Source organism: Lissotriton vulgaris, chromosome 6 (genome assembly GCF_964263255.1).
Source record: "Lissotriton vulgaris chromosome 6, aLisVul1.2, whole genome shotgun sequence".
In the NCBI taxonomy this organism is placed as follows: Eukaryota; Metazoa; Chordata; class Amphibia; order Caudata; family Salamandridae; genus Lissotriton; species Lissotriton vulgaris.
This window is the reverse complement of record NC_141694.1, coordinates 1,450,339,538-1,450,362,378: the sequence shown is the minus strand read 5'-3', so window position 1 is coordinate 1,450,362,378 and position 22,841 is coordinate 1,450,339,538. Positions and strand designations below refer to the sequence as shown.

Sequence of the window (22,841 nt, the reverse complement as noted above, 5' to 3'; positions counted from 1 at the left end):
CCCCAGTCCTGTCCCTACACACAAACACTTCCCCCTGACATTACCCTAAACCCTAAAACACTTCCCCCTACACGACACCCTGACACTACCCTAAACCCTAATACACTACCACCACACTACCCTGAACCTTAATAAACAGTCCTCCTCCTACTTCTTCCTCCCCCGGTGCACGTCCCTTGTCCTCGGCTGCAAGCGTTGTCAATGAAAGGACAGCAGAAGTTCCTCTAAAAAGCCTCTGAATTACGAGAGTGCTGAGAGAAGTGCGGGGCTGCCCGGAGCCCCTCATGCCCCTGCTTCGATTCTTTGGTCACCAGGTCTACTTCCACCACGCCATCTTGCGGACCTCCTCGTCACTGCAATTCCGGGTGTGTGCCGTCATTGCTGCCTCCTCGTCATCGCTTCCTCCTCGTAACTCCCACAGCTCGCCATTCCATACCCTGACTGCCATCAGCCATACACGCATTACTGCCCACAAAAGCCTCTGAATTACGAGGGTGCTGAGATGAGTGCAGGGGTGCCCGGAACCCCTCGTGCCCCTGCTTCGATGCTGTGGTCACCAGGTCGCCTTCCACCACACAGTCTTGCTGGCCTCCTAGTCACTGCAATTCTGGGTGTGTGCCGTCATTGCTGCCTTCTCGTCATTGCTGCCTCCTTGTCATCGCTGCCTCCTTCTAACTCACAGCTCGCCAATCCATACCCTGACTACCGTCAGCCATACACGCATTACAACGCATGCATTTTAACAGCGCATGCAAAGTAATAACATGCGTAGTAAAGGCTATGCGTTATTACAGTTCATGCATTGTAACGATTGCGTAGTAATGGTATGCAGTGTAATGACCGCGTACAAATGGATGTTTACCGGATGGATGACCTTCCTCCTCCCCACACACTCCTATTCACTTCAATCCGGCATTCCTACCAGTCATGGAGCCCGGCCCATTCAACGCTTGGCGGGAGGGAGGTTGTTTCACGCTAGCAGATCTATTCCACATTTGGGTTATCCTGACGTTCGAAAATTGTAGATGGAATTCCACTCTCCCGGCCGCAGAACTTTTCCATTTCTTATAATTGAAACATTGGCTTTGACACATGATATTAGGGAGGCAGCGACGAGGAGCTTAACTCCTATCAAGCAATTTGTAAGAACAGTGGGGACGTCTAGGGGTACTAACACATTCCTATATAACCTCCTCCTCACAACCCAGCATTCTCCTCAGGCAAGACACATAGCCCTCTGGGTAAACGTTCTGGGAAGAGAAGTGTCAGAAGGGGACTGGAGGAAGTTGTAGAACGAGATCGCTAAATGTAATCACTCTCTGGGTATGCAGGAGGCTCGTTACAAAATACTATATGACTGGTACCTCTACCCGATGAACAAAATCTTTCTAGAGACGTCAAATCTCTGTTAGAGGGGATATGGTTTGTTGGGAGATTTCCGACATATCTGGTGGGACTGCCCTACCATCAGGACTTTGTGGGTAGAAATTTTGCCGTGGATTAGATTAGAGATCCTGGGCTACCCCATTCCAGATACTCCAGGGTGTATTCTCCTTGGGCTTCGAGATTGAAGTACTGCAGTACCATGCTAAAAGTAATAAGGCTCTAATGTGGCTAGGCTTGGGAGCTGCCAAGCTGGCGATAGCGGCTGCTTGGAAAAAAATCAGAGGTCACATACCTCACACAATGGCACAGGCGATTATAGCAGGCATGGACTACGGAAAGAATAGCAGACCTATTTAGAGACGGCTTAACATTTTGTGAATATGCTTGGGATCTAAGTGTTGTTTCTCTCTAAAGGCCTTCCACTAACAGCATGCTCGCCGAGGACAGCAAAAAATGGATGCTGCGACCAGAGACACATTTCTGCCCTCCTGCTGCTGAGCCAAGCTCGAGAAGAGGAAGGCAGCACAATACATCCTGTCACAGGGAGGTTTGACCACCTCCCAGACAGGGTTTAGTGTATTGGGGCTGGGTGGGTGTACTTCCAAAGTGCCTGATAGTCTGCACTTGGGCCACATTTGGTTTTGGGAGCCATTGGCTCCTGCTCTGGCGCAAAACTGGACAAAGGACATGATTGTAGCCACCCCTATGTCCTGCCCCTCCCCTAGGAGGGTCCCCCGAATCTGTCCAACCCTCTCCGAGTGGTACAAAAGGGCTTACCTGGCTGTAAGACTTTAGATTTAACGTGGACAAGATTCTACAAGAAGAAAGCACTGATCGTCCACTGTCTGGACACTCTGGACTTCGCTGGACCTCGACTGGGCTCAACTTCGTCCCTCTTTCAGTCCAAAGCTTAGTTTGTGCCTTTGCTCCATACAGGCTCCGTGCAGGGCCTGTGGTGCACTTAAAACAACTGAAGAATCTCCCTTGAAGTGAAGGAGTAACTCCCCTACAACTGCAGGCACTGTAATGCAACTGACCGGTCTGCTGCTCCTGAGCTCCTGCGGACTCTGAAGATTTCAGCAACACAGGAGGTGGGTTTCCGAAGGTCCCTGAGGTTAATCTGCCCTCTCACGGAGTTTGAGGCCAGAATCCCTCATGGGGACTGCATAACCCGAACCCCTGTGCAGTGTCCATTTGCAAGTGCATATGCTTATTGGCGATTCCCAAGCTTGTGCATTGGACTCCATGTGGTTCTGACCCTGAGCAGTATTTGCACTAAAGAACTCTGGCCTCCTCGCACCGAGTGCTCCGTGGGCTGGTACTTTGCAAATTTGCTAGAGGTTCCCTCTCGACTCCTGGTCATACGTCCTGAGGGTCATCTTGATTTCTGTTGGGCTTCCCCAGTTGCTTCAGACGTGCCCTGACTCCCAATTGCTTGGAGAGTCTCCTGGACCTTGCTGGTTTACACCGTAACCTGCTTGACCTTCCTGCATGGGTTGCTTTTGCCAAGGCTTGTTGGTGCTCCCGCCGGACACCGACTCCTATGCACTTGACATCCTTCATGGGACCGCTCACCTCTGGCTCCTGGTCGTCTGCGACGTCTCCTGGCCCTCGTGGCTGCAGAGTCAAGCATCCCTTCTTGGCACCTGAAGCACCAGACATCGGTGGGCAATCGTCTGCTGAGCCCATGGTCACTCTGAAGTGACCCAGACTGTCCCCTCTGCTTTCGGGTTCCTTCCTTCCAGAATCCAGGCTTGGATTTCACTGGACCCTTTTCACCTTCACGGCAGAAGTACTTCTTCACAGCCTTCCATTGATAACGACAAGAGTTTCTGACGCCACTTCAGACCTATGCACCCGGCTCCCCTGGGATAGGTTACTCTGGTACTACTGTATCCACGGGTGGGGAGGCTCTTCAAACTCTTAAGTTCCAAAGGGTTGGCTCGAAGTCCTCCTAGAAGGGTCCTTAAACTTTAAAAGTATAACCGCGACTCCCCATAGAATCGTACAGAGCCCGCGGTCGTGTTCCCACACTGCATCCGGCCTCCGTGGGGTCCCGGTCTACTCACCTTGGGTGGTTCCTTGGGCTCCCCGCGATTCTACATGCTCCAGACCTTGTCTTGATCTCAGTCGTGACTGTTATACCACTATTTTAGTATAAGGTTTGGTCTCCCCCTGGAGCCCACTGTGTATTGTGCTACTTACAACTGTTCTATTGAATTTCTTATTGTGCGCTTTGTGTTCAATCCTCGCTTAGAGGATAGTAGAGAGTGTTACATTAATAAATACATATTTTTATATAACTTCTGTGTGGTTCTCCTTCATTTATACTGTAGGTTGCAGCCCCAAGAATCCTTGGTTTGTCTCCCTGGGCACCAGGTGGAATGCTGAGCACCCAGCTAAGTTCAAAATAAATGTTACACTTTACTCCTTTATGCTTGAGTTTGTAAGTTTCTCATTTATTGATACACAATGTTGTATTCACATCAAGTAGTCATGTGTCATTACTTCATGATCCATAATGCATCATTCTTTTTTATACAACAGGAATTTCACTACAATTGTTCCTTTCCCAATGCATTTCGGCGTGGTACACCTTCGTCAGGGGAAATATCTGTGAAAGAAATTACGTTTGTTCAAATACCTAAGAAACCTTTTGAAGGTGCCTCCACCATTGAGATTAACACCATTCGTTGTAATGAATAACCATTAGCACACTATGCGAAGTAGAACACCCAGATTCTGGAGGCACCTTCAAAAGGTTTCTTAGATATTTGAACAAACGTCATTTCTTTCACAGATATGTCCCCTGACGAAGGCGTACCACGCCGAAATGCATTGGGAAGGGAACAATTGTAGTGAAATTCACGTTGTATAAAAGAAAGAATGATGCATTATGGATCATGAAGTAATGAAACATGACTACTTGATGTGAATACAACATCGTGTATTAATAAATGAGAAACTTACAAACTCAAGCATAAAGGAGTGAAGTAACATTTATTTTGAACTTAGCTGGGAGCTCGGCATTCCACCTGGTGCCCAGGGAGACAGACCAAGGATTCTTGAGGCTGCCACCTTCAGTATACTTTGAACTACATTCCTGAGTGGGGAGTGATTCCCAGGAGCACAGGAGACTATATTAACTTTGTTTACATAAACGCAGTGCACTACCACTACCAAAAGTTCTCCTTCATTTAGTCATTCAGGAGGTGATATTCTGGTAAAACAAACTGCTTTACATTCCTTCAAGATTAGGCCTGAATCCAGTTGAAGGTGCTCCACAGGATCTATGTCACAGGCCCCAGACTAATTCACATGGGACTCTCCCAGGATTGCCTTTGCAGGAGAGGATGTGGCGCAACAGCCACCTTTATGCATATAATCTGGGAGTGTCACGTCATTGCTTCGTATTGGGAGCGATAATGAGAGTTGTGACTGGTGTGACCCTGCATGCGGAGGCTCGGCGCTGTCTGTTGAACGTGTGGGGTCCGACTGACTACGATACGGCTCAGACCCGATGGGTCACCCTGGGCAATATGATAGCTAAGAGGGACATCGCCCAGAGATGGGGTGCTCCGACCCCCCCCCACTGTTAGTCTTTGGAAAACCAATATGGATTGGTGCATGCTCCGGGAGAAAACTGTTTACATGGCCCGGGGTAAGCCCAAGATGTGCGGATTGATCTGGAGTGCCTGGAACTCATATAGAGGAGACATTTGTGTACCCCCGGAGATGGTTCAGCCGGAGATCCACCTTTCTCCATAGCTCCCCCTTCCCTAGGTTCCACGTGGTTCATCCTGATTTTCTGCTCCCCGTCCATATGATTGTCTTGTGTCCTGATGCTTGTATGATGTATCGATCCCGCCTCCGCCCGTGACATGTGCCTTACCATTTTTATGCTCCTTAGCCTTGCTGTTTTCTTCTCTCTTTTTCTCTCTTCCTCTCCCTCTCCTCTCTTCTCTTTTCTTGGCTTTGTTGGTTTCTCTCGTTATTTTAGATTTCTTCATATCATAAAATTAAACCTGACTACTCCAGTATTTCTGTTTTGTACATGTTTTCAAATTGAGTCACAATGCTGCCTGGCCTCCGGGATGTACGGCTGAATAGCACTGTACTTTGTTTTGATAAATAAAGGTTTTCAAAAAAAAAAAAAAAAAAAAAATTAGGCCTGAAGTCTGCTCTCCACATCTACCACTAGGGTAGCTTTCTTAAGGTTATCTTTGACCTCATACATCATATGGGTCATGTGGACTGGTACAGGGTGCCCACTTTAATTAGTGGACAGCATATACCAGGCCACCTCTCAAAATGATGATGATGTTTAAGCGCAAAGTTAAAGAGATGCAGTAATGAATGAAGTATTCTGTACAGACTTTACAGAGCCATAGGCTATCACACTGATGAAATGGTTGAATATTACATTTGGGAAAAATAAAGGAAATACAATATCAGCACACACTGGACCCCCAGCATGTGTGAAATTTAAGAAGAATACTTTATTTATTACTGCAGCGCCTTAACTTTGCGCTTAAACATCCGTATTAACATCTGTATAAGAGAACTTATGCTACGGTCCTGATGAAGCGACATGTTGTGAAACACGTGTTGGCCTTAATCAATAATATTTTGCGTTTTTGAGAATAAAATCTACCTTAGATCAATAATCATTGAAAAAGTTAATGCTTATTACAGTTCAAAAAGACCTCACAAACAGAGTTAGCTAATGTTATGCCACCACCTGTGACCTTATTGTATTGCAAAACTATTGCATGGCAGCCTCAAGGTGAAAACTTTTCTGAAATAGTTTTGTTTAGTAAAAGTCAAGGGGGGCAATTTTTATTATCAAGCAAATCAAATGCTCTGCTTTCTTTACATTAAACACTGTACTATGAAGAAAAACATTAATTTTTTTAATTATTCCATGTCCTTTGCTGGATTGTTTTAAAAAGATAAGAAATAACTGCTGTAGCTGAATTGTAGACTGTGTATTGCAGGGGAAATATGGTTTTAAACCTGGTCTCCCCCACTGGGCCGATCTCTATTATGCTGGACAAACCGCTTTACCACCTGCTGCTTCATTTTCATTAACTAGAGAATTTGGGAGCACCTGTTAGTGATTACACTCAGAGTGAATGCTTAACAAAATGTTTTTATCGTAAAATTATGAATTTTAATAAATGCCAGTCAGTGTATTTTTTCATATCTACTAAACTCATTGTGTGATTTGGTAAAGCCTTTCTGAATGGCAACATAGGTTTAATGACTTGCTCCATATTGCAACTAGGAGGCATAAAAAGGTCCATTCCCTCCTAATTGAGACTCGTAAAGACATGCATCAATGGCATGTGAAATCAATTGCAACTCAATAATAAGTTATGCACTCCTCTAAGGAGGTGGTAACCAACTTTAAAGAACAAAGGCTGCTTTACAAACAAAAAAGATTCCCATTTCGGCATGCGACTACAGGAATGGTGGTCTGCTGTTCCTTGCAGGCCACCATCTCTTTGTAGCCAATCATAAATAGGGACTGGCCTAATTAATGTTCATTAGTTCTGCAACCCCCTCAGACTAGAGATTTTCTGATATGACTTAGTACATAGCTCGCATCGCAAAACCAGTGGCAGGTCACAAATAGGCGGTGTGCAATATGCCACCTATGTTGGAGAACGGCCTCTTTGTACAATAAGCCCAGAATATCTTTGAATTGTAAAGATTCTTGTCATAATTTGCATATCACTTGCCCGATTTTTAGGATTAATCATACCATGGTCTGGCTAGTGCATCAGCTCATAAAACCATGCCATGTTCCTGGCTCAGCTCTGGCTTGCTTCTGCCTAAAAATGTGAGGCATGCCATTATCTCATCAGCACACTTTCCAGGCCAGAGACCTGAAAATGCTTAAATCTTTAAAGCGACTACTACAGTTGCAACTTACAAAATGTTTTTATCAGTACCTCACAGGATACCGGGGCATGCAATTGTCTCCGGAATGCAATCAATAAGTGGAAAAAAGAAAAATCTGTGGAGGTATGAGGTAAACATTGAAATTCAAGTAATGTGGCAGTAAGTTTATCTGTTCTGAATAGTGCATAAGTCTTTACTATACTCTCCTCAAACTCACTTGTAACCAGAGATCGAAGTGCTTTAAAAATAATTTGGAAATTGATTTTGCAAGCAAGGGGGGCTGGGTCAGTGAGCGTGGGGGCGAGGTGAAAGGTGTGGCTAAAAAAAAAATATTCTGTACTTTTTTGGGGTCTTTCACCGTAAGATAGCTACATATAAAATAATGTGCATTCTAAATGGAAAATACATTTTTAAAAAGTAAAGTCAAACATTGGGAAATGCACTATAATACATTATGAACCCTCTATTAGTCAATGCACTGCAGAGGTCTGTGTGTAGCCTCAGACTTGAACCTTGGTTGGTGCAGTGGAGAATAGAGCTTGCGTATTCTTAGTGCTACGAGGTCCCACGTGCCAGAAAGCACTGAATATTTAAGTAATTATTTTAAACTTGCATTAAACACAGTGTAAGATAGACTGCTACAAAATGCGCACAAAGGTTTAAGAAAATGGTTCTTCCAAAATATAGATTTTAATAAGGCCCAGACTGTATGTAATGCAATTGTATTATAAAACCGTCCCTTAAAAACACACATTTCACAGTCCAGCTGGAAACTCCCTTGCACTACCACTCCAGTCAAAAGAATAAATCCTTGTCATCACAAAGCTTCAAGTGATTCCATCAATTAAAGCCAATACTGGCTCCCAAGCACCCTTTGCAGATTATTTGCATTTCTTTCAGGCAGGCAAGAAGGGTGTGTTCAGTTATCTGTCTGCCTTTGCTTTCACAGGAGTTTCCCTGAATGGCGCTTCAGCTGAAGCATTTATTAACAGTTCCGGTACGGGTTGCCTTTTCATAAATAGTACGGGAACGTTTTTTCATAAATTAGAAAATTACATGCACGTCATGCCCCTCCTATCCGACCTACTTCGACCTCTGTAACACATATTGATTGTCACCAACAGTACTCGATTGAAATTAATGGGCTAAGTATTGTGACAAACACGTGCGACTTTGTAGCTGGTCTGAACTCATCTTGCTCACATACATCCAGCAGGTGCTGGGCCAACCATGCTCCGAAAAGCACCGTGACTTTTCTCATTAATTTCCATGCAGGCTACTAACTCCCTGCGCGGATCCTCTACTTATTTTTTTATCAGTTTCAATAGAAATATCCTATTAACATAATTTTACACGCAGAATACTCGTCAACTAAAAATATTAATAATAATAATCCTTTATGACCCGAACGCCTCAATGCTACATTCCACCTACTTTTTGGAACAGGAAACCTCATAAAATAAGTATGCAGTATCATAATAACACGCCTTTCCTCGCACAGTGCAATATTGTCCTCTCAGGAAGCATGGAAACTCCCAAGGTACAGCGGGAAAGGCCCTTCACGTGCGGACAGCGGCTCCAGCGGTTAAAGACGAGGCAGGGGGTCTCCAGGGACAGGGTATGGCGCAGCGGGCACTCACCTGGGATCCGGGTGGGCGCAGACCTCCCTGTCTGCCAGGAAGCCGCCCAGCAGAACAGCAGCAACAGAGAGAGCCTGGGCCGCGCGCCCTCCTGCATCTTCCACGGAAGGAAATGTCGGCTCCGCGGCGGCGTCAATCCTTCAACAACTAGGAAAGGAGCGGAGACACCAGATCCAGGTCCTCGCGCACTGCTACTGCCCTACCCGGAGTTCAGTACAAGTGATTGCCTAGCAGTACGCAGGGGGTCCGCATTGTTTCTGACAGGCCGCACCAGGGAGCTTCCCTTCTGCGGTAAACACGCCCACGAGCCGCCCACAGTGGGAAGGGCATTTACTGGAGCCGGGTCCCCCCTTCCTGGTGTGCTGGGAGGGAGGAGAGCGCGTGGCCTATACTGGGAGGAGGAGGAATGCAGTTCTCACGCTGCGAAGTGTAGAGAGAAGTCCGCGCTTTATAAAAATGCAATACATAAATGAATAAATAAAATAAAAAAATAAAAAAAACGATGCTGCTACATGCTTATGTTTATGGAAGGTTTCTTCATTTCCAAATATTGATATAATTCAGCGTTCTTGCTCAGTGGATTGAAAAAAGTACACGATTGCTAAAGGGGGGGGGGGAGTGGGGGGGGGTGTGAGGGTGTTGCTTGGCATAAAGTAAAATAATTGCCTAAATGCAAGCATACTACGTTCCTTCTAAGTTTAAAGTGGCCACTGGGCTGTAATACCACTGCTATAAAACATGTATGGACCCTGAGTTCTCCAGATTAGGGGAAAGAGCAACTTTCCCCCAAATATTCAATGTAATGTAATGTAATGTAAAAATTACTTATAAAGCGCGGCATACACCGGACGGTTTCTTGGCGCTGTTCACTTATTCGGTGAGAGGCATAAAGGGGAGGAGAGGAAAACTTATGTGTAGGTGCTGCGGAAGAGGTGAGTTTTTAGAAGAGACCTAAAGTGAGGGTAGGAAGGAGAAAGTCTAAGTTCCAGCGGAAGAGAGTTCCAGAATGAGGGGGCCAGAAAGGAGAATCTGAGACCTCCGTGTTTTTTACTCCTGAATCTAGGCGTCTGGAGGAGCGCATGGTGGCAGGAACGGAGGTGTCTGAAGGGAGCGTAAGGGTGCAGAATGGAGGAGATAAAGGAGGGACCGATGCCGGCCAAAGATTTATGAGTCAAACAGCCTAGTTTGAACTTGCAACGCTCCGATACAGGAAGCCAATGAAGGGCTTTGAGGGGAGGGCGGACGTGGTGATGTTTAGGTTGGTGGTAAATTAGGCGGGCTGCCTGATTCTGTATCAGCTGCAATCTGTTGATTTGGTATTGTGAGATGCCAGCATACAGGGCGTTGGCATAGTCGATCCGAGAGATGACTAATGCCAGCAGTACGAAGGTGAGGGCTTCAGTGGTCAGGAAATGGGCTATTTTCCGGATCTTCCTAAGCTGGAAAAAGCAGGAGGACACAGTAGCACTGACCTGGTGCTTCATTGAGAGGTCATGGGAGATGTAAACCCCCAGGCTTTTCACTTTGTCAGCAGGGCGAGGGGAGGGGCCGAGGGAGAGGGGCCAAAAGGTGGAATTCCAGGGATTGGATGGGCCTCCGACAAGAACAAGCTCCGTCTTGTCGGGATTAAGTTTGAGATGGTGAGCGCCCATCCAATTACTGATATGGCAGAGGATGGACTGGAAGTCTTGGGCCGCTTCATCCGAGGAGTCGAGATTGAAGACAAGCTGAATGTCATCTGCATAATTGAATGCAGTGACATTCCTTTCCCGGAGGGAGCGGATCAAGGGGGTGAGGTACAAGTTAAAAAGGAGTGGTGACAGGGACGAACCCTGCGGGACGCCGCAGGTGACCGTCATCCTGTCTGCCGAAAACTGGGAGAGTCGGACCGATTGGTGGCGGTCCTCCAGGAAGGAGCGGACCCAGTTAAGGGCCGTCCCACTGATGCCCGCCTCTTTGACACGGTCGACCAAGATGGTGTGGTCGACCGTGTCAAAGGCCGCCGACAGATCCAGGAGAACCAAGGCTTGGCTAATGTTGGAATCGGCGCCTCTACGGAGTTCCTCCATGACAGAGAGGATAACCGCCTCTGTCGAATGGGCCGGTCTAAACCCGGCTTGCTGGGAGTCTAGGAAGTTGGAGTCTTCAATAAAGGAACTGAGGACGCTGGTCACATGTGTCTCAAGTACCTTACTCAAGTAAGGGAGAAGGGAGATGGGACGGAAATTACCCATAACTGCGGGGTCGGCGTTGTTTTTTTTTAGTATGGGAACTACTTCAGCGTTCTTGAACTGGCTGGGGACCTCGCCGAGCAGGAGAGAGTTGTTCAGGAGGGCTAGTGGAGGGGCGGGGCAAGCCGAAAAGGCGGCCCGGAGAATCGCAGGAGGGCAGCAGTCTGTGGGGGAACCAGATGAGACTTTGTGAAGTAGGGAGAGGAAGTCTTCTTTAAGTATAGGGGGAATCTGGGTCAGGGAATGGGAGTTAAAAGAGGGGGCGGCCTCTGAGAGGGAGGTCGCCGGGGATCCAGAGGAAATATTGTTTTTAATTTTGCTGATTTTGTCTATAAAGAAACAGTTAAGGGAGTCGCAGAGTGCCTGAGATGGGAGGGGTTTGATGGTCACCCTATCCGGGTGTGAAAGCTCCTCCACAATGGCAAAGATTTCTTTAGATTTTAGCGCGGAGTTGAGGATTTTTGTGGAGAAGTAGGCAGTTTTGGCAGCTGAAATTGCCTGTTTGTATTCTCCGGATAGTTTTAGGAAGTGTGATTTGTCTGAGGGGTCATAGTTTCTGCGCCAGCGACGCTCGGCTTGGCGAAGTCCCAGTTTTAAGGTTTTAAGGCTATCTGAGAACCAACGATGTGCGTCGTGGGGGCGCTTGGTTCTAATTGACTTAAGGGGGGCGACCTTGTCGCTGGCGGACTCTAGCCATTTGACAAGTGCGGCTTCCTGGGAGTCTATAGAGCCTGGGCTGGTCGGAACTGAAGATGTTAAAGAGGTTAGAAAAAGGTCGAGGTCTGCTTTATTCCAGTTGCGGGCCAGAAGGCTAGGGCCTCTGCAACGGGGGGGCGGTGGAGGGATCAGGAGAAGAAAGGAGATTAAGAAATGGTCTGACCAGTGGCAAGATATGATCGTGAGCGACATGATTTCAAGGTTATAGGTCCACACCTGATCTAGGATGTGGCCTTTGGAATGAGTGGCTGTGTGGACGTGTTGAAGGCCATTGAGCCTTCTTAATAGGTAAGTGAAAGCCAGGGAGTGGGAGCTTTCGTGTGCATCTGACGGCCAGTAATTGAAATCTCCTAGAACCAGGAGTTTGGAGTTGTTGATTGTGAGCTGAGATAGTAGATCGCCAAAGAGAGAGGGGAAATTGGGCATGGGTTGAGGGGGGCGGTATACCAGGACACAGGTAAGAGGGGACACCGAAGATTCGAATCTGATTGCCAGGCAGTCGACCTGGGGGATGGTGAGTAGAGAAAGGGAAGTGAACCTGATGGAGAGTTTGATAATGGCGGCTACGCCACCTCCAGGTTTACCAGCTGGTCGGTTGGCTTGGAGAATGTAATACCCCAGAGGAATGGCTGCCAAGATGTCAGGGGAGGAGTCCTCATTCAGCCAGGTCTCCGTTAGGAGTAGAATGTCGGGTCGGTCTGAGTCCAGAAGGTGGCATATGTCATGTTGGTGGCTGACTAACGACCGGGTGTTGAGGTATGTAATTGCTAGTTCCATGTTAGCAGGTGCCTGAGCGGGAAGGGCTTTAGAAGGAGGGGAGGTGGCTGTGTGCTCAGGGTGAGGGAGGATGGGAGGGCCCTGAGCTCTGGAAAAGCACTACAGGCTTGGAAAACACCAAGTTGTTGTTTTAAGGAGCTGGCGGGTTCCAGCGGACAGAGTGAGTGTAAAGCGATCAAGTCCCTAGGGGCATAAGATGTGAATAGGGCAGCGTGACGGGCCCCAGGCCCCGGCCGGACGCGGACGGGCGCAGACAGGCTTGCCTTAGGCGCGCCTTCGGCGCGCAATCGTCGCGCAATCGTCGCGCCCGCTGCACTCGTCCGCTGCGCTTCCGGTAGGGACACATCTTATATACAAGTGAGGGAGAGGGTTGGAAAGGGGCGTGGCTAATGCCGGTGGGCGTGTCCTGCGGTATGCGGAAATGGCGGCAATAGTAGTCAGAACCATCAAGGGAAATCGCTATGCCAAGAGCAGGCAAGTATTCAGTTTTAAAAAATACACAGGTTCAAGCAATTTTAAAAAACACAAGAGATCGTAGCTCCCGGCTGTGCCTCAGGAGAAGTGAGTGAATCAAGGCGGCGCTTGTGCTCAGCGCTTAAGAAGGCTTGGCGAAAGGGGCGTGGCTAGCGCCGGTGGGCGTGTCCTGCGGTATGCAGAAATGGCGGCAATAGTAGTCAGAACCACCAAGGGAAATCGCTATGCCAAGAGCAGGCAAGTATACAGTTTTAAAAAATACACAGGTTCAAGCAATGTTTAAAAACACAAGAGATCGTAGCTCTCGGCTGTGCCTCAGGAAAAGTGAGTGAATCAAGGCGGCGCTAGTGCTCAGCGCTTAAGAAGGCTTGGCAAAAGGGGCGTGGCTAGCGCCGGTGGGCGTGTCCTGCGGTATGCAGAAATGGCGGCAATAGTAGTCAGAACCACAAAGGGAAATCGCTATGCCAAGAGCAGGCAAGTATACAGTTTTAAAAAATACACAGGTTCAAGCAATTTTTAAAAACAAAAGAGATCGTAGCTCCCGGCTGTGCCTCAGTAGAAGTGAGTGAATCAAGGCGGCGCTAGTGCTCAGAGCTTAGGAGGTTTATTTACTATTCCAGCCTTGGAATATTTTGGGGAAAGTTCTAAATTCCTCAGGTATTGTTAGGAAGGGTTGAAAAGTAGTAATTTTGAATTGTAGAAAGTGCTGCCCTGAGGGTGCAGCTCAGGGCGCAAAACTAGGAATATCTGAACTACCGGCTGTGGTGCAGGGGTTTGGAGGGTGATTGTACATGTGTATGCCCCAGTTTGGTGTGTGCGCGGACACAATCATACGAGCCGCTGTCTGGATCTGTGCTGGCCTCATATGCGACCCGCACCCTTTATTTATAACCAAGGAGCCACATCCGGCCCGTCGGGTGACTGCAGATACAATGTATGGTGGTGGCCGGTTGGCTCATACATCCCTTCTAACCTTAAGGGAATGAATAACTTCATCAGTTAAAAAAACACACAAAATAGTAACACAAAATACCCAGCCACAAAAGTTCACTCTTGGAGTTTGCAGATACGCCATCAGAAATTGGTGTAAGCACACTTCTAGATTTTCCCCTTGATCCACCTCAATTCTTGGTGCTTTATTTGAACTACTCATAAAACGTTGTACCACCCCATTTGCTTGGGGCCACTGAAGAGTGTTTTTTCGGTGGTGAACGTTGAGATGATGTAGATAATCTCTACACTCTGCACCCTGGAAAGGTGAACCGTTGTCCGTTTTTACTTCATCCAGGATCCCCATCATTGTGAATATCTTCTCCATTGCTAGTTTCATGTATTCGAAGGCTGTGGATCGAACGAGTTCAACTGCGGGAAATTTGGAGTTGCTGTCTATAACGACCAAGGTTAGTCATCATCCGCAAAAACTTCCAAAATCCATGTTGACCTTTGACCATGGCTTGTCACAGGGTTCTTCCGTGATGATGGGAGGAACGGCTCCCTCGGCTCCCATAATTGTGCATGAATGGCAACCCTTCACTGTCTCTTCCACCATGCGATCTGCCGATGGGAACCATGCTTTAGATCGCAACTGTGCTTGGGTCTTTGCTACTCTTTGATGTCCTTGATGAGCTAGCTCCCCAGTGCGTCTCCATAAACTTCTCAGGATCACTTCGTGTTGTCCCCTCAGTACAAGTCCTTCTTCAATTTCACTCAGTTCATCGCAGCATCGCCACAGGCTCGTGAGTACTTCCTTTTCCTCATCAATGAGCCATCTCCTCTGAGGACATAGCTCAAGGGCACGCTTTCTCTGGGACATGCCTTACGAAGTCATCCTCTCCACAGTCTGTTTCTTTTGTCGTCTATGGGTCATCGGCCGTCGGGTATCTTGACAGACAGTCTCCAGGATTACTCTCCCCGGAGTAATATGCGACGTCAAAGTCGCACTGTTGTTGCTCTACCACCCACCTTTCTATTCAGGGCAGTCCATTTCTGGCAGATCCGCTGAATAATGGCACAAGGGGCTTGTTATCAGTGGTTACTTAGAACTTGTGGGCACACAGATAGATGTGGAAATGTTGACACTCCTATCTGATGGCTAAGGTTCCCTTTCGATCTGCGCATACCGGGTTTTCACTGCTGTGAGGGTGCGGTTGGTATACGCGATGGGCAGCCACTCATCACCTTCCTCATGCTGTAGAAGAACGTCCCCCAGTCTCACTGGACTGCCATCTACAATGAGTTCTGTTTTTCCTCCTGGTTTAAAATAGGCCACCGATGCCCCTTGAAGCAGTGCCCCCTTCACGTCCTTGAGTGCACATGCTGTTTCATGTGTCCATTCCCACAACTCTTATTTTTTTATCAACGTGCGCAGGGGCTCCGTCAGTGTTGGCAACTTGTGGATGAATCGCCCACAGTAGTTTATCATCCCCAGGAAACTGCACTTTTAGGTGGGATTTTGCTGGATGGCCGCCGCTCGGATTGCCTCAATCTTAGCCGGGTCCACTTAAAGGCCTTCCTTCGAAAACCGACATCCAAATAACTCCACCTCGTTGGTGTAAAAGAAGCATTTGTTCTTGTGAAGCGTAAGTCCTTGTTCTTCGAGTCACTGTATAGTTGCTCTCAGGTTTGCATGATACTCTTCCAGAGTGTCTGCGGATATCAGTACATCATCTCTGAAGTTGATGACTCTCACCAACCCAGATAGCGTTTCTCTTATGGCATTCTGAAATACCTCTGCTGTGAAAGACACCCAAAAACTCAGTCTTTTGAACCTCCTCAGCCCAACATGTGTGGAAAACGTTGTGATGTACCGGGTGCCTTCATCCAGCCGCAGTTGATGATAGCCAGAGTTGAGGCCCACTTTAGAGGGCCACTTAGCTCCGTTGATGACTGCCACAATCTCGATAATTGTTGGAGTGATGGGCCTTTCCCTTTTTATTGCTTTATTTGGCAGGTTCATGTCCACACACAACCCTATGGCCCCAGGCTGCGTTGTTTTGGGAGCTGTATCAAGAGGAAATACCCACGGTGACGGTCCTGACACCTTTTCAATGACTCCTTCCTTCTCTAGTCGGTCCAACTCTGCTTCAACGAGGGGCCGTAAGTAAAACAGCACTCTTCGGTGTTACAGTGCCACCGGTCTCATGGTTTTGTCGATGTGCAGCTTGACTTTGGCCCCCTTTAGACGTCCCAATCCTTCTAATAGGTGTTGGAAATCACCCATGATTTTTTCTGCATGAGACCAAAGTACTTGCCTCGCGAATAGCACTAGTCCCAGATCTTCTGCCATATGACAGCCTAGCAGCATGCACGCGCTTTCCTTCCTGACATAAAACTTGGTCCTGAACTCCATGGACCCATTTCGCACTCCCACCTCTATGACTTCTTTTAGACATATGGGGAACTCCATAGCTGTATATCTTTGCTTTAGTCTTCTCCAACAGCGGGCGGCGCTTCAGTTGCTGATACTGCTCAGCATCCAAGGTGTTCACTGATGCACCAGTGTCAATAAGCACCGTTACCTCTACTCCGTTCACCTGCACCGAACATATGGGTGGAGGTCTCCTCTTCTGATTCTGTCGTCTGGCAAATGACTCTGTGAACACTTCACCATCGTCCTCCTCCTCTAGGTATCTCATTTGCTGGCTCACCATGGCTGTTGTGCCTTGCTAATCGTCCCTGTCCGATTCCACCTTCACTTTTCCAAACTTCTTTAAATTTTCTCCATGGGTAATAGGCCTCACTCCTCCCAGGCACACCCTTGCGTAGTGATCGGCTTTGCCAAATTGCAGACATGTTTTTCCTCTTGCTGGGCAGTTCCTCATGGGATGGGTGGCAAAACCGCAGTTTCCAAATGCCTTCGGCATCACCCCTGCTGGGAAATTGACTCGTCCTCGCCCAGCTCATTTTTGGATGGCGTCTGCCCACTTCTCCTTGATGTGCGTGGGTGTTGGGTGTGTGACCGTCTGTGTCCTGTGGCCCAGGGCTGACTCCATTTCGCCGGCTCTCACATTGTCTAATTCATGCGATCTGCTGAGGATCAATATCTCATCCAGTGATATTCCTGGCTGACGATGGATCAACTTCCTTAGCTTTGCTGACTGGCACCCCTGGATCAGTTGCACACGTATCTCCAGCTGTTTGTCAGTGACCGTGCTGGCTAATTTCAGTGTGCTCGCCAAGAACATGTTAACCGACTCTCCTTCATGCTGGCGAGCCTGTCTCAACTTGAAATGTTCATAATCCGGGGTTAGTTGAGGAACAAAGTATCTGTCGAGTGCTGTTACCACGCATTCTAATCATCCTTATTATCTGTGTTTGGCAAGTTCTGGAAGAGTTTGTATAGTTCATCCCCTCCCATGTGTAGCATGGTTGACCTTTTCACTGCCCCATAAGTTTTACACGTCGTGAGAAAGTAGTTCTCCATCCTTCCTATCCACTTCCTCCACCTCGTCGCTGCTGTGGTCGGGTCTGCTAGCTAGCTGAATGGTGGTGGTAATGCCGCTAACGTGTAATGTGCTCATCTTTCATGATGTCGCTCCTGCTCCGTCTTGCACCAAGATTTTTTTTGTTTGTTTTCTTTATTTTTTTGCTTTTGGCTTCCTGTCAACTCTTGCCGCTGCCGTGCTTATGCTCTTCTCTGTAGTTCTTGCTGTGCTGTGCTTATTGAGTCTATACCTCTCATTCTCTATCCTCTGATATCTATCCTCTGATATCCTACCTGTATGGTAGTCCCTTTTTTTATCTATATTTATTATTTTATGTTTTTCTCTTTCCTCTAATGGGCGCCTGCTTTAGGATTGTCTTTCCACATTATCAGCGTGACTTGACTTTTCTTTTTTTTTTGTGTTTGTTGCAGAAGGACTAATCCCCTTCACGGTGTCCTTGCTGTCTGCCTTGGAGCGTCTCCACGCTGTGCTCCTGCAGCTCTCCGGCTTGGCCTCTCCCTGCACGCTGTCGCCTTGCTTTCTCTGCCCCTCCTCTGTGCAGGTGACCAAACCCCTTCCTCGCTGCATGCTCCAGGGCCTCTCCTCGACATGTGCCGGAACCCGGCTTCTCCCGGGCAGCACACCAATGCCTCCAGCATCTCTGGCCTCTTTCGGCTTCTCTCTCTCTCATCCACACTGTGTGCACCACCACACAGCTTACTGTGGTCAGCGCGTTTCGCTGCCAGGCTCCTCCAGTCGCCCGGGTCACCTCAGGTCTTCTCACACGGTGTTCACCACTGTGAGGCGGCACGATCAACCACTTCACTCGCCAAGCACTGCGCCACCATCGCTGGGCATCCACTGCCTGTGCCATTACTCGCGAGGTAAGTACCTCCTCATCGCCAATGTGGTGCAGAGGTTTGGAGGGTGATTGCACGTGTGTAGGCCCCTGCTTTGTGTGTGCGCCGGACACAATCATACGAGCCACTGTCTGGATCCGTGCTGGCCCTCAGAGCGGCCCGCACCCTCTATTAATAACCAAGCAGCCGCGCCCAGCCCCTCGGGTGTCTACAGATACGATGTATGGTAGTGGCCCGTTGGCTCACTACACCTTCCAACTTCCCAGCTGCTCTATCAAAATTGTTAGGGCAGTTTGCAATCAACACCTGACTTGACTGAGAATAATACAAGTCTACACCCCTTGCAAGTAGTTTGTTGCCAGTGTAGTATTGCATGAATATCAGTTACTGTAGTCCTGTATGACAGCTTTGTCAGAAGCGTTTGTGGGGCTCAGGTCACAAATGTGATATGGGGCCCTTTCCTGTGTTTATACCATCACCTAGTGGCAGCTAAGACTACCATTTTAATGAAAATTATCACAAAATCAGGCAAATCCTGTTTTGTGGTATATAGATTCAGCAACGGCAGGACAGCTGTGGCTGAGTAGCCCTGTTTGTCACCCTGAGGTTTAACATAGGCCCTTATGGCGTGGTCCCCAACCTTTCAGGGGCCCCAACCCTTCAAGGGGCCCCCATTCAACCAAAGACCAATGAATACTTCCTAACGGTTGGACCCTCCCAACACTTCAGGTGCATGCTCGGTAAAGCAGAGTGGCTTTCCAGAGCATTTAACTATTTCTTATTCCATGCCTTTGCACACATTCTGCAAGGTATGCAATGGCACGGCTTGAAAGGTTGAGGGGGCCCCCTCCAAAACTAGAAACCGTGAGGCCGGAGCTGCAGGGGCCCTCTGTTACCCCCCTGATATATGGGAATCTCAGGGGCCCCTCCTCATATTCTGCAGGGGGCCCCATCATTTTGCATTATGCCACTGCTCCCTCAACCTCCGTGGTGGGGTGCTTGAAAGCAGGCAATTAAACTTCTGTGGCGCTGCCCTTATTAGATTGGTCTGCTGCATTTGATACCAGAGGGTGAACAACCTTTACAACAAAACTTTTACAACGCACTACCATTACAACGCAGGCATTACAACACAAACCATTACAAAGCATTGCTCTGGGGGGCGCTCTAGGATAGGGAATACGTTAAATTTTCTATCCAACACCTTCCCTAGTGTCCACGGGGACTGGAGTTGGAATAGAAAATTAAACTTTTCACTATCCAGCACCTCTAAGCGCTATGCGTTGTAATGGATTGCGATGTAAAAACCGCGTTGTAAAGGCATGCGTGGTAAAAGCATGGGTTGTAACGTCATACATCCTACCAGAGGCCACCTGGTGCTGATAACCAGACTTAAGGAGCTGGATAGCACTCTGAAGTGGATAAGTTACTCCTTCTCAGACAGAGTGCCGCTTCCAATTTAACATCATCAGCTGCTGTGAAGATCACCTGTGGAGTACCTCATCTTCAATATTGCCTCCATTATGGTTACATCTGTAAATGCTTCCTCTGACCCACCTTATTAAGCCCTTTGGAAACACTTTTTTGATGTACTTAAACGATAGAAACTGCTTAAGATAAAGACGTCTGTTAAATCCCTTCTGTCAATTTCATCAGCTCCTTATCAGCTGTTAACATACTGATGGATAAAACGACTTGAAATTAAACAATGAAATAATCAGACATCCTCATGCCTGCTATTCAAATATCTCTGTGTCAAAATGAGTTCTGGCCTTGGGCGCTTGCAGTATTCCCAATTCCAGGCATTGTATTGGGTATAAAGAATGATCATAGCTTTTTACACAGTGCACACAAGAGCTCAGTTATTAGTTTATACATTTTTCATCAGTACACTCTGAAAAATGTTTTGCTTCTTTTTAGCTTTTCATTCAAAGTTTTTGTCTCTTTAAGCCTAGGCAACTGTAATGCCACCGTTCATGGTCTTCCAAAAACTGAAATTTACAGAGTGCAACTGATGCAGAATGCTGCAGCCAGAGGTTTAGTATATCTCTGGCATACAGAACATATCACACCCGTTTAGAAACTCTAATACTGATGTGAGAACAAATTAAATGAAAGGCTGTATGCCTTGTACACAAAGTTACTTATTCCCTGTTTTAGTAACCACTTACTAATCATTTGTAGTGGTATCCGCATAGTAGCATGCTGTAATATAGTAGCCAATATAAGCTGCAAGTCCCATCCTTTAAAAGGTCTAGGATGGGAGGCAGAGCTTTTTATGTTTCATCAGCAAAACTGCTCCTCCCACATGGAGAATAAGATCTTTTTTAAATTCAGGAAAGGCCCGAAAACGTGTCCATTTCTTGTAGTCTGATGTGTTATTTTACCTGCTGGAGGTTCTATGACAAACCGATAGTGCCCTGAAGTGCACAGTCAAATCATGTGCTCTTTAAAACCTAATATTCAATCCAATGCATATACATCAAGTGTGGTCTCTATAACAAAAATCATTTCCCATCTTCCCCATCTCCCCGCACTTGGAATCTCACGGTCCCTCTGCCTTCAGCTCACAGCAACACCCCCTCCCATCCCCTCTGTACCCCCCGTTTCCAGTGACTGCCACTCAGAAAGACTGCCATACATCAAATCAGATCCAACTAAAGTACGCATCAATACTCCACCACGTACCCTCTCCACCCCTCCCCCCACGGACTATCACATTGGTAAACTACCATACGTCAAACCAGCCCATGGCATGCCCCTGGACCCCACACAAGTAATAACCCCATCTCACCTAAACACAGTCCAGGCTATTAACATGATAGCCCCTACTTCTGACCACAGACTTGATGTGATACTACTATCCCTACATCAAATCAAAGAGAACATCCAAACCCTTCACGACCTGATTCAGCAACAACACAAGCCACAAACGAAACACATTCATCGGCCATGCACTAGCCCCCACCTCAGCTGCCCCCCCAGATGGAAAACAGTACCTTACTCTAATGCCCCATGACGTCCTACCAGGAAAATAATCCCCATATCACCAAAAGATCTTACCTCCCTACTTCACTCCTATGAACTCTCATCCAAAAGGTTACCTATCGGCCACTTTTGAATGGATGCGCCTAAATCACCTGAAATGCAACACAGGTAAAACGGAGATCATGCCAATAGGCCCAAAAAACGAGTTCATCCCAAGATTATGGTGGCCAGAAAAAGCTGAAATACCACCTCATACTACCAACTCGGCCCGTAATCTGGGGGTGTATTTCGACTCTGACCTGTCTTTTAGACAACAAGCGGCTAGAGTGGCAGGCATGTGCTTCGGGGTGATAAAGGGACTGAGAAAGTTCTTTGATTTGTTGCCCTTCGAAGCAAGAAAAACAGTTACGGTTGCACTAGTAACATCGCGCATCGATTACTGTAATAGCCTCTACGCTGGTACAAATAAAGCTGTTACACACAAACTTCAGATGGTGCAACATGCAGCAGCGAGGTTGGTTCTGAAATGGCCGAAAAGATCATCAGCAACCAAAGCACTCAATGCATTACATTGGTTGCCCATAACAAAAAGGGTCTTATTTAAAGTACTGCTAATTACCTTCAGAGCTGTTCATAACCTAGGCCCGTTATATCTAAGGAAAAAATTTAGCAGATACTGTCCAACCAGAGCACTACGTTCCTCAACTGCCAACCTGCTTACCGTCCCGGGTTTCAGACTCAAAACCCGAGGGGGCAAATCCCTGGCGGTATTGGGAGCAAAAGCATGGAACACTCTCCCCCCTCAGCTGAGAATATTGGACAAGGAAACAGACTTCCGCAAACACCTAAAAACCTGGATCTTTAATCTCCAAGACACAACGGCCAGAAGCCTAGTGTAACCCTGGTCTCGGTCAAGTAAGCATAGAGACTACCTAACATCTGGTGGTCCTCTCTTGGGCGCCTAGATGCTCCTTGGAGCGATTGCTGCGTGATACAAATCGGCATTTCCATTACATTACATTACATCCCCTCCCTCTGAACCTGTGCAGACGTACAACCTGCAAACACTGTCCTTTATCCAACCCATCCATCCCAATGCCTCTAGAGCAGGGGTTCTCATAGTACGGCCCGCGGGCCGGTGGCGGCCCGGCAAGCCTGCCCTGGCGGCCCGCGGGCCTCGCAGACATCGTACCCGTGTTTTAAGAACACATTTTTAAAGAATGTCTGCAAACACTGCCGGGTGCAGCAGCGACACTCGGAGAGACTCTGCTGCTCTGTGGGGGCCGGGTGATCCAACCCAGTGATAGGCAGAGCAGCAGAGTCTCTCACACACAGACAGCCGCACCCAAGCACTTCACACGTCTTTAGAAAGACCATTTGCATGTTAGTGGAGCTTTGTGAATTAAACCTCTTCTTAGGCCCCTGCAACTGGAGCTG

The 22,841-nt window shown here is 47.6% G+C and overlaps 1 protein-coding gene across 1 annotated transcript in view; it reads right to left on the bottom strand.

Moving 5' to 3' along the window:
- Window positions 1-9,294, bottom strand: part of IFNGR1 (interferon gamma receptor 1) — a 176,070-nt gene extending 166,776 nt beyond the window's left edge. Inside the window, exon 1 of the mRNA XM_086927580.1 lies at window positions 8,934-9,294. Coding sequence (XP_086783706.1) covers window positions 8,934-9,030 — 97 coding nt within the window. The 5' untranslated portion in view covers window positions 9,031-9,294. The remainder of the gene's footprint in view (window positions 1-8,933) is intronic.
- Between the last annotated feature and the right edge of the window lie 13,547 nt (window positions 9,295-22,841).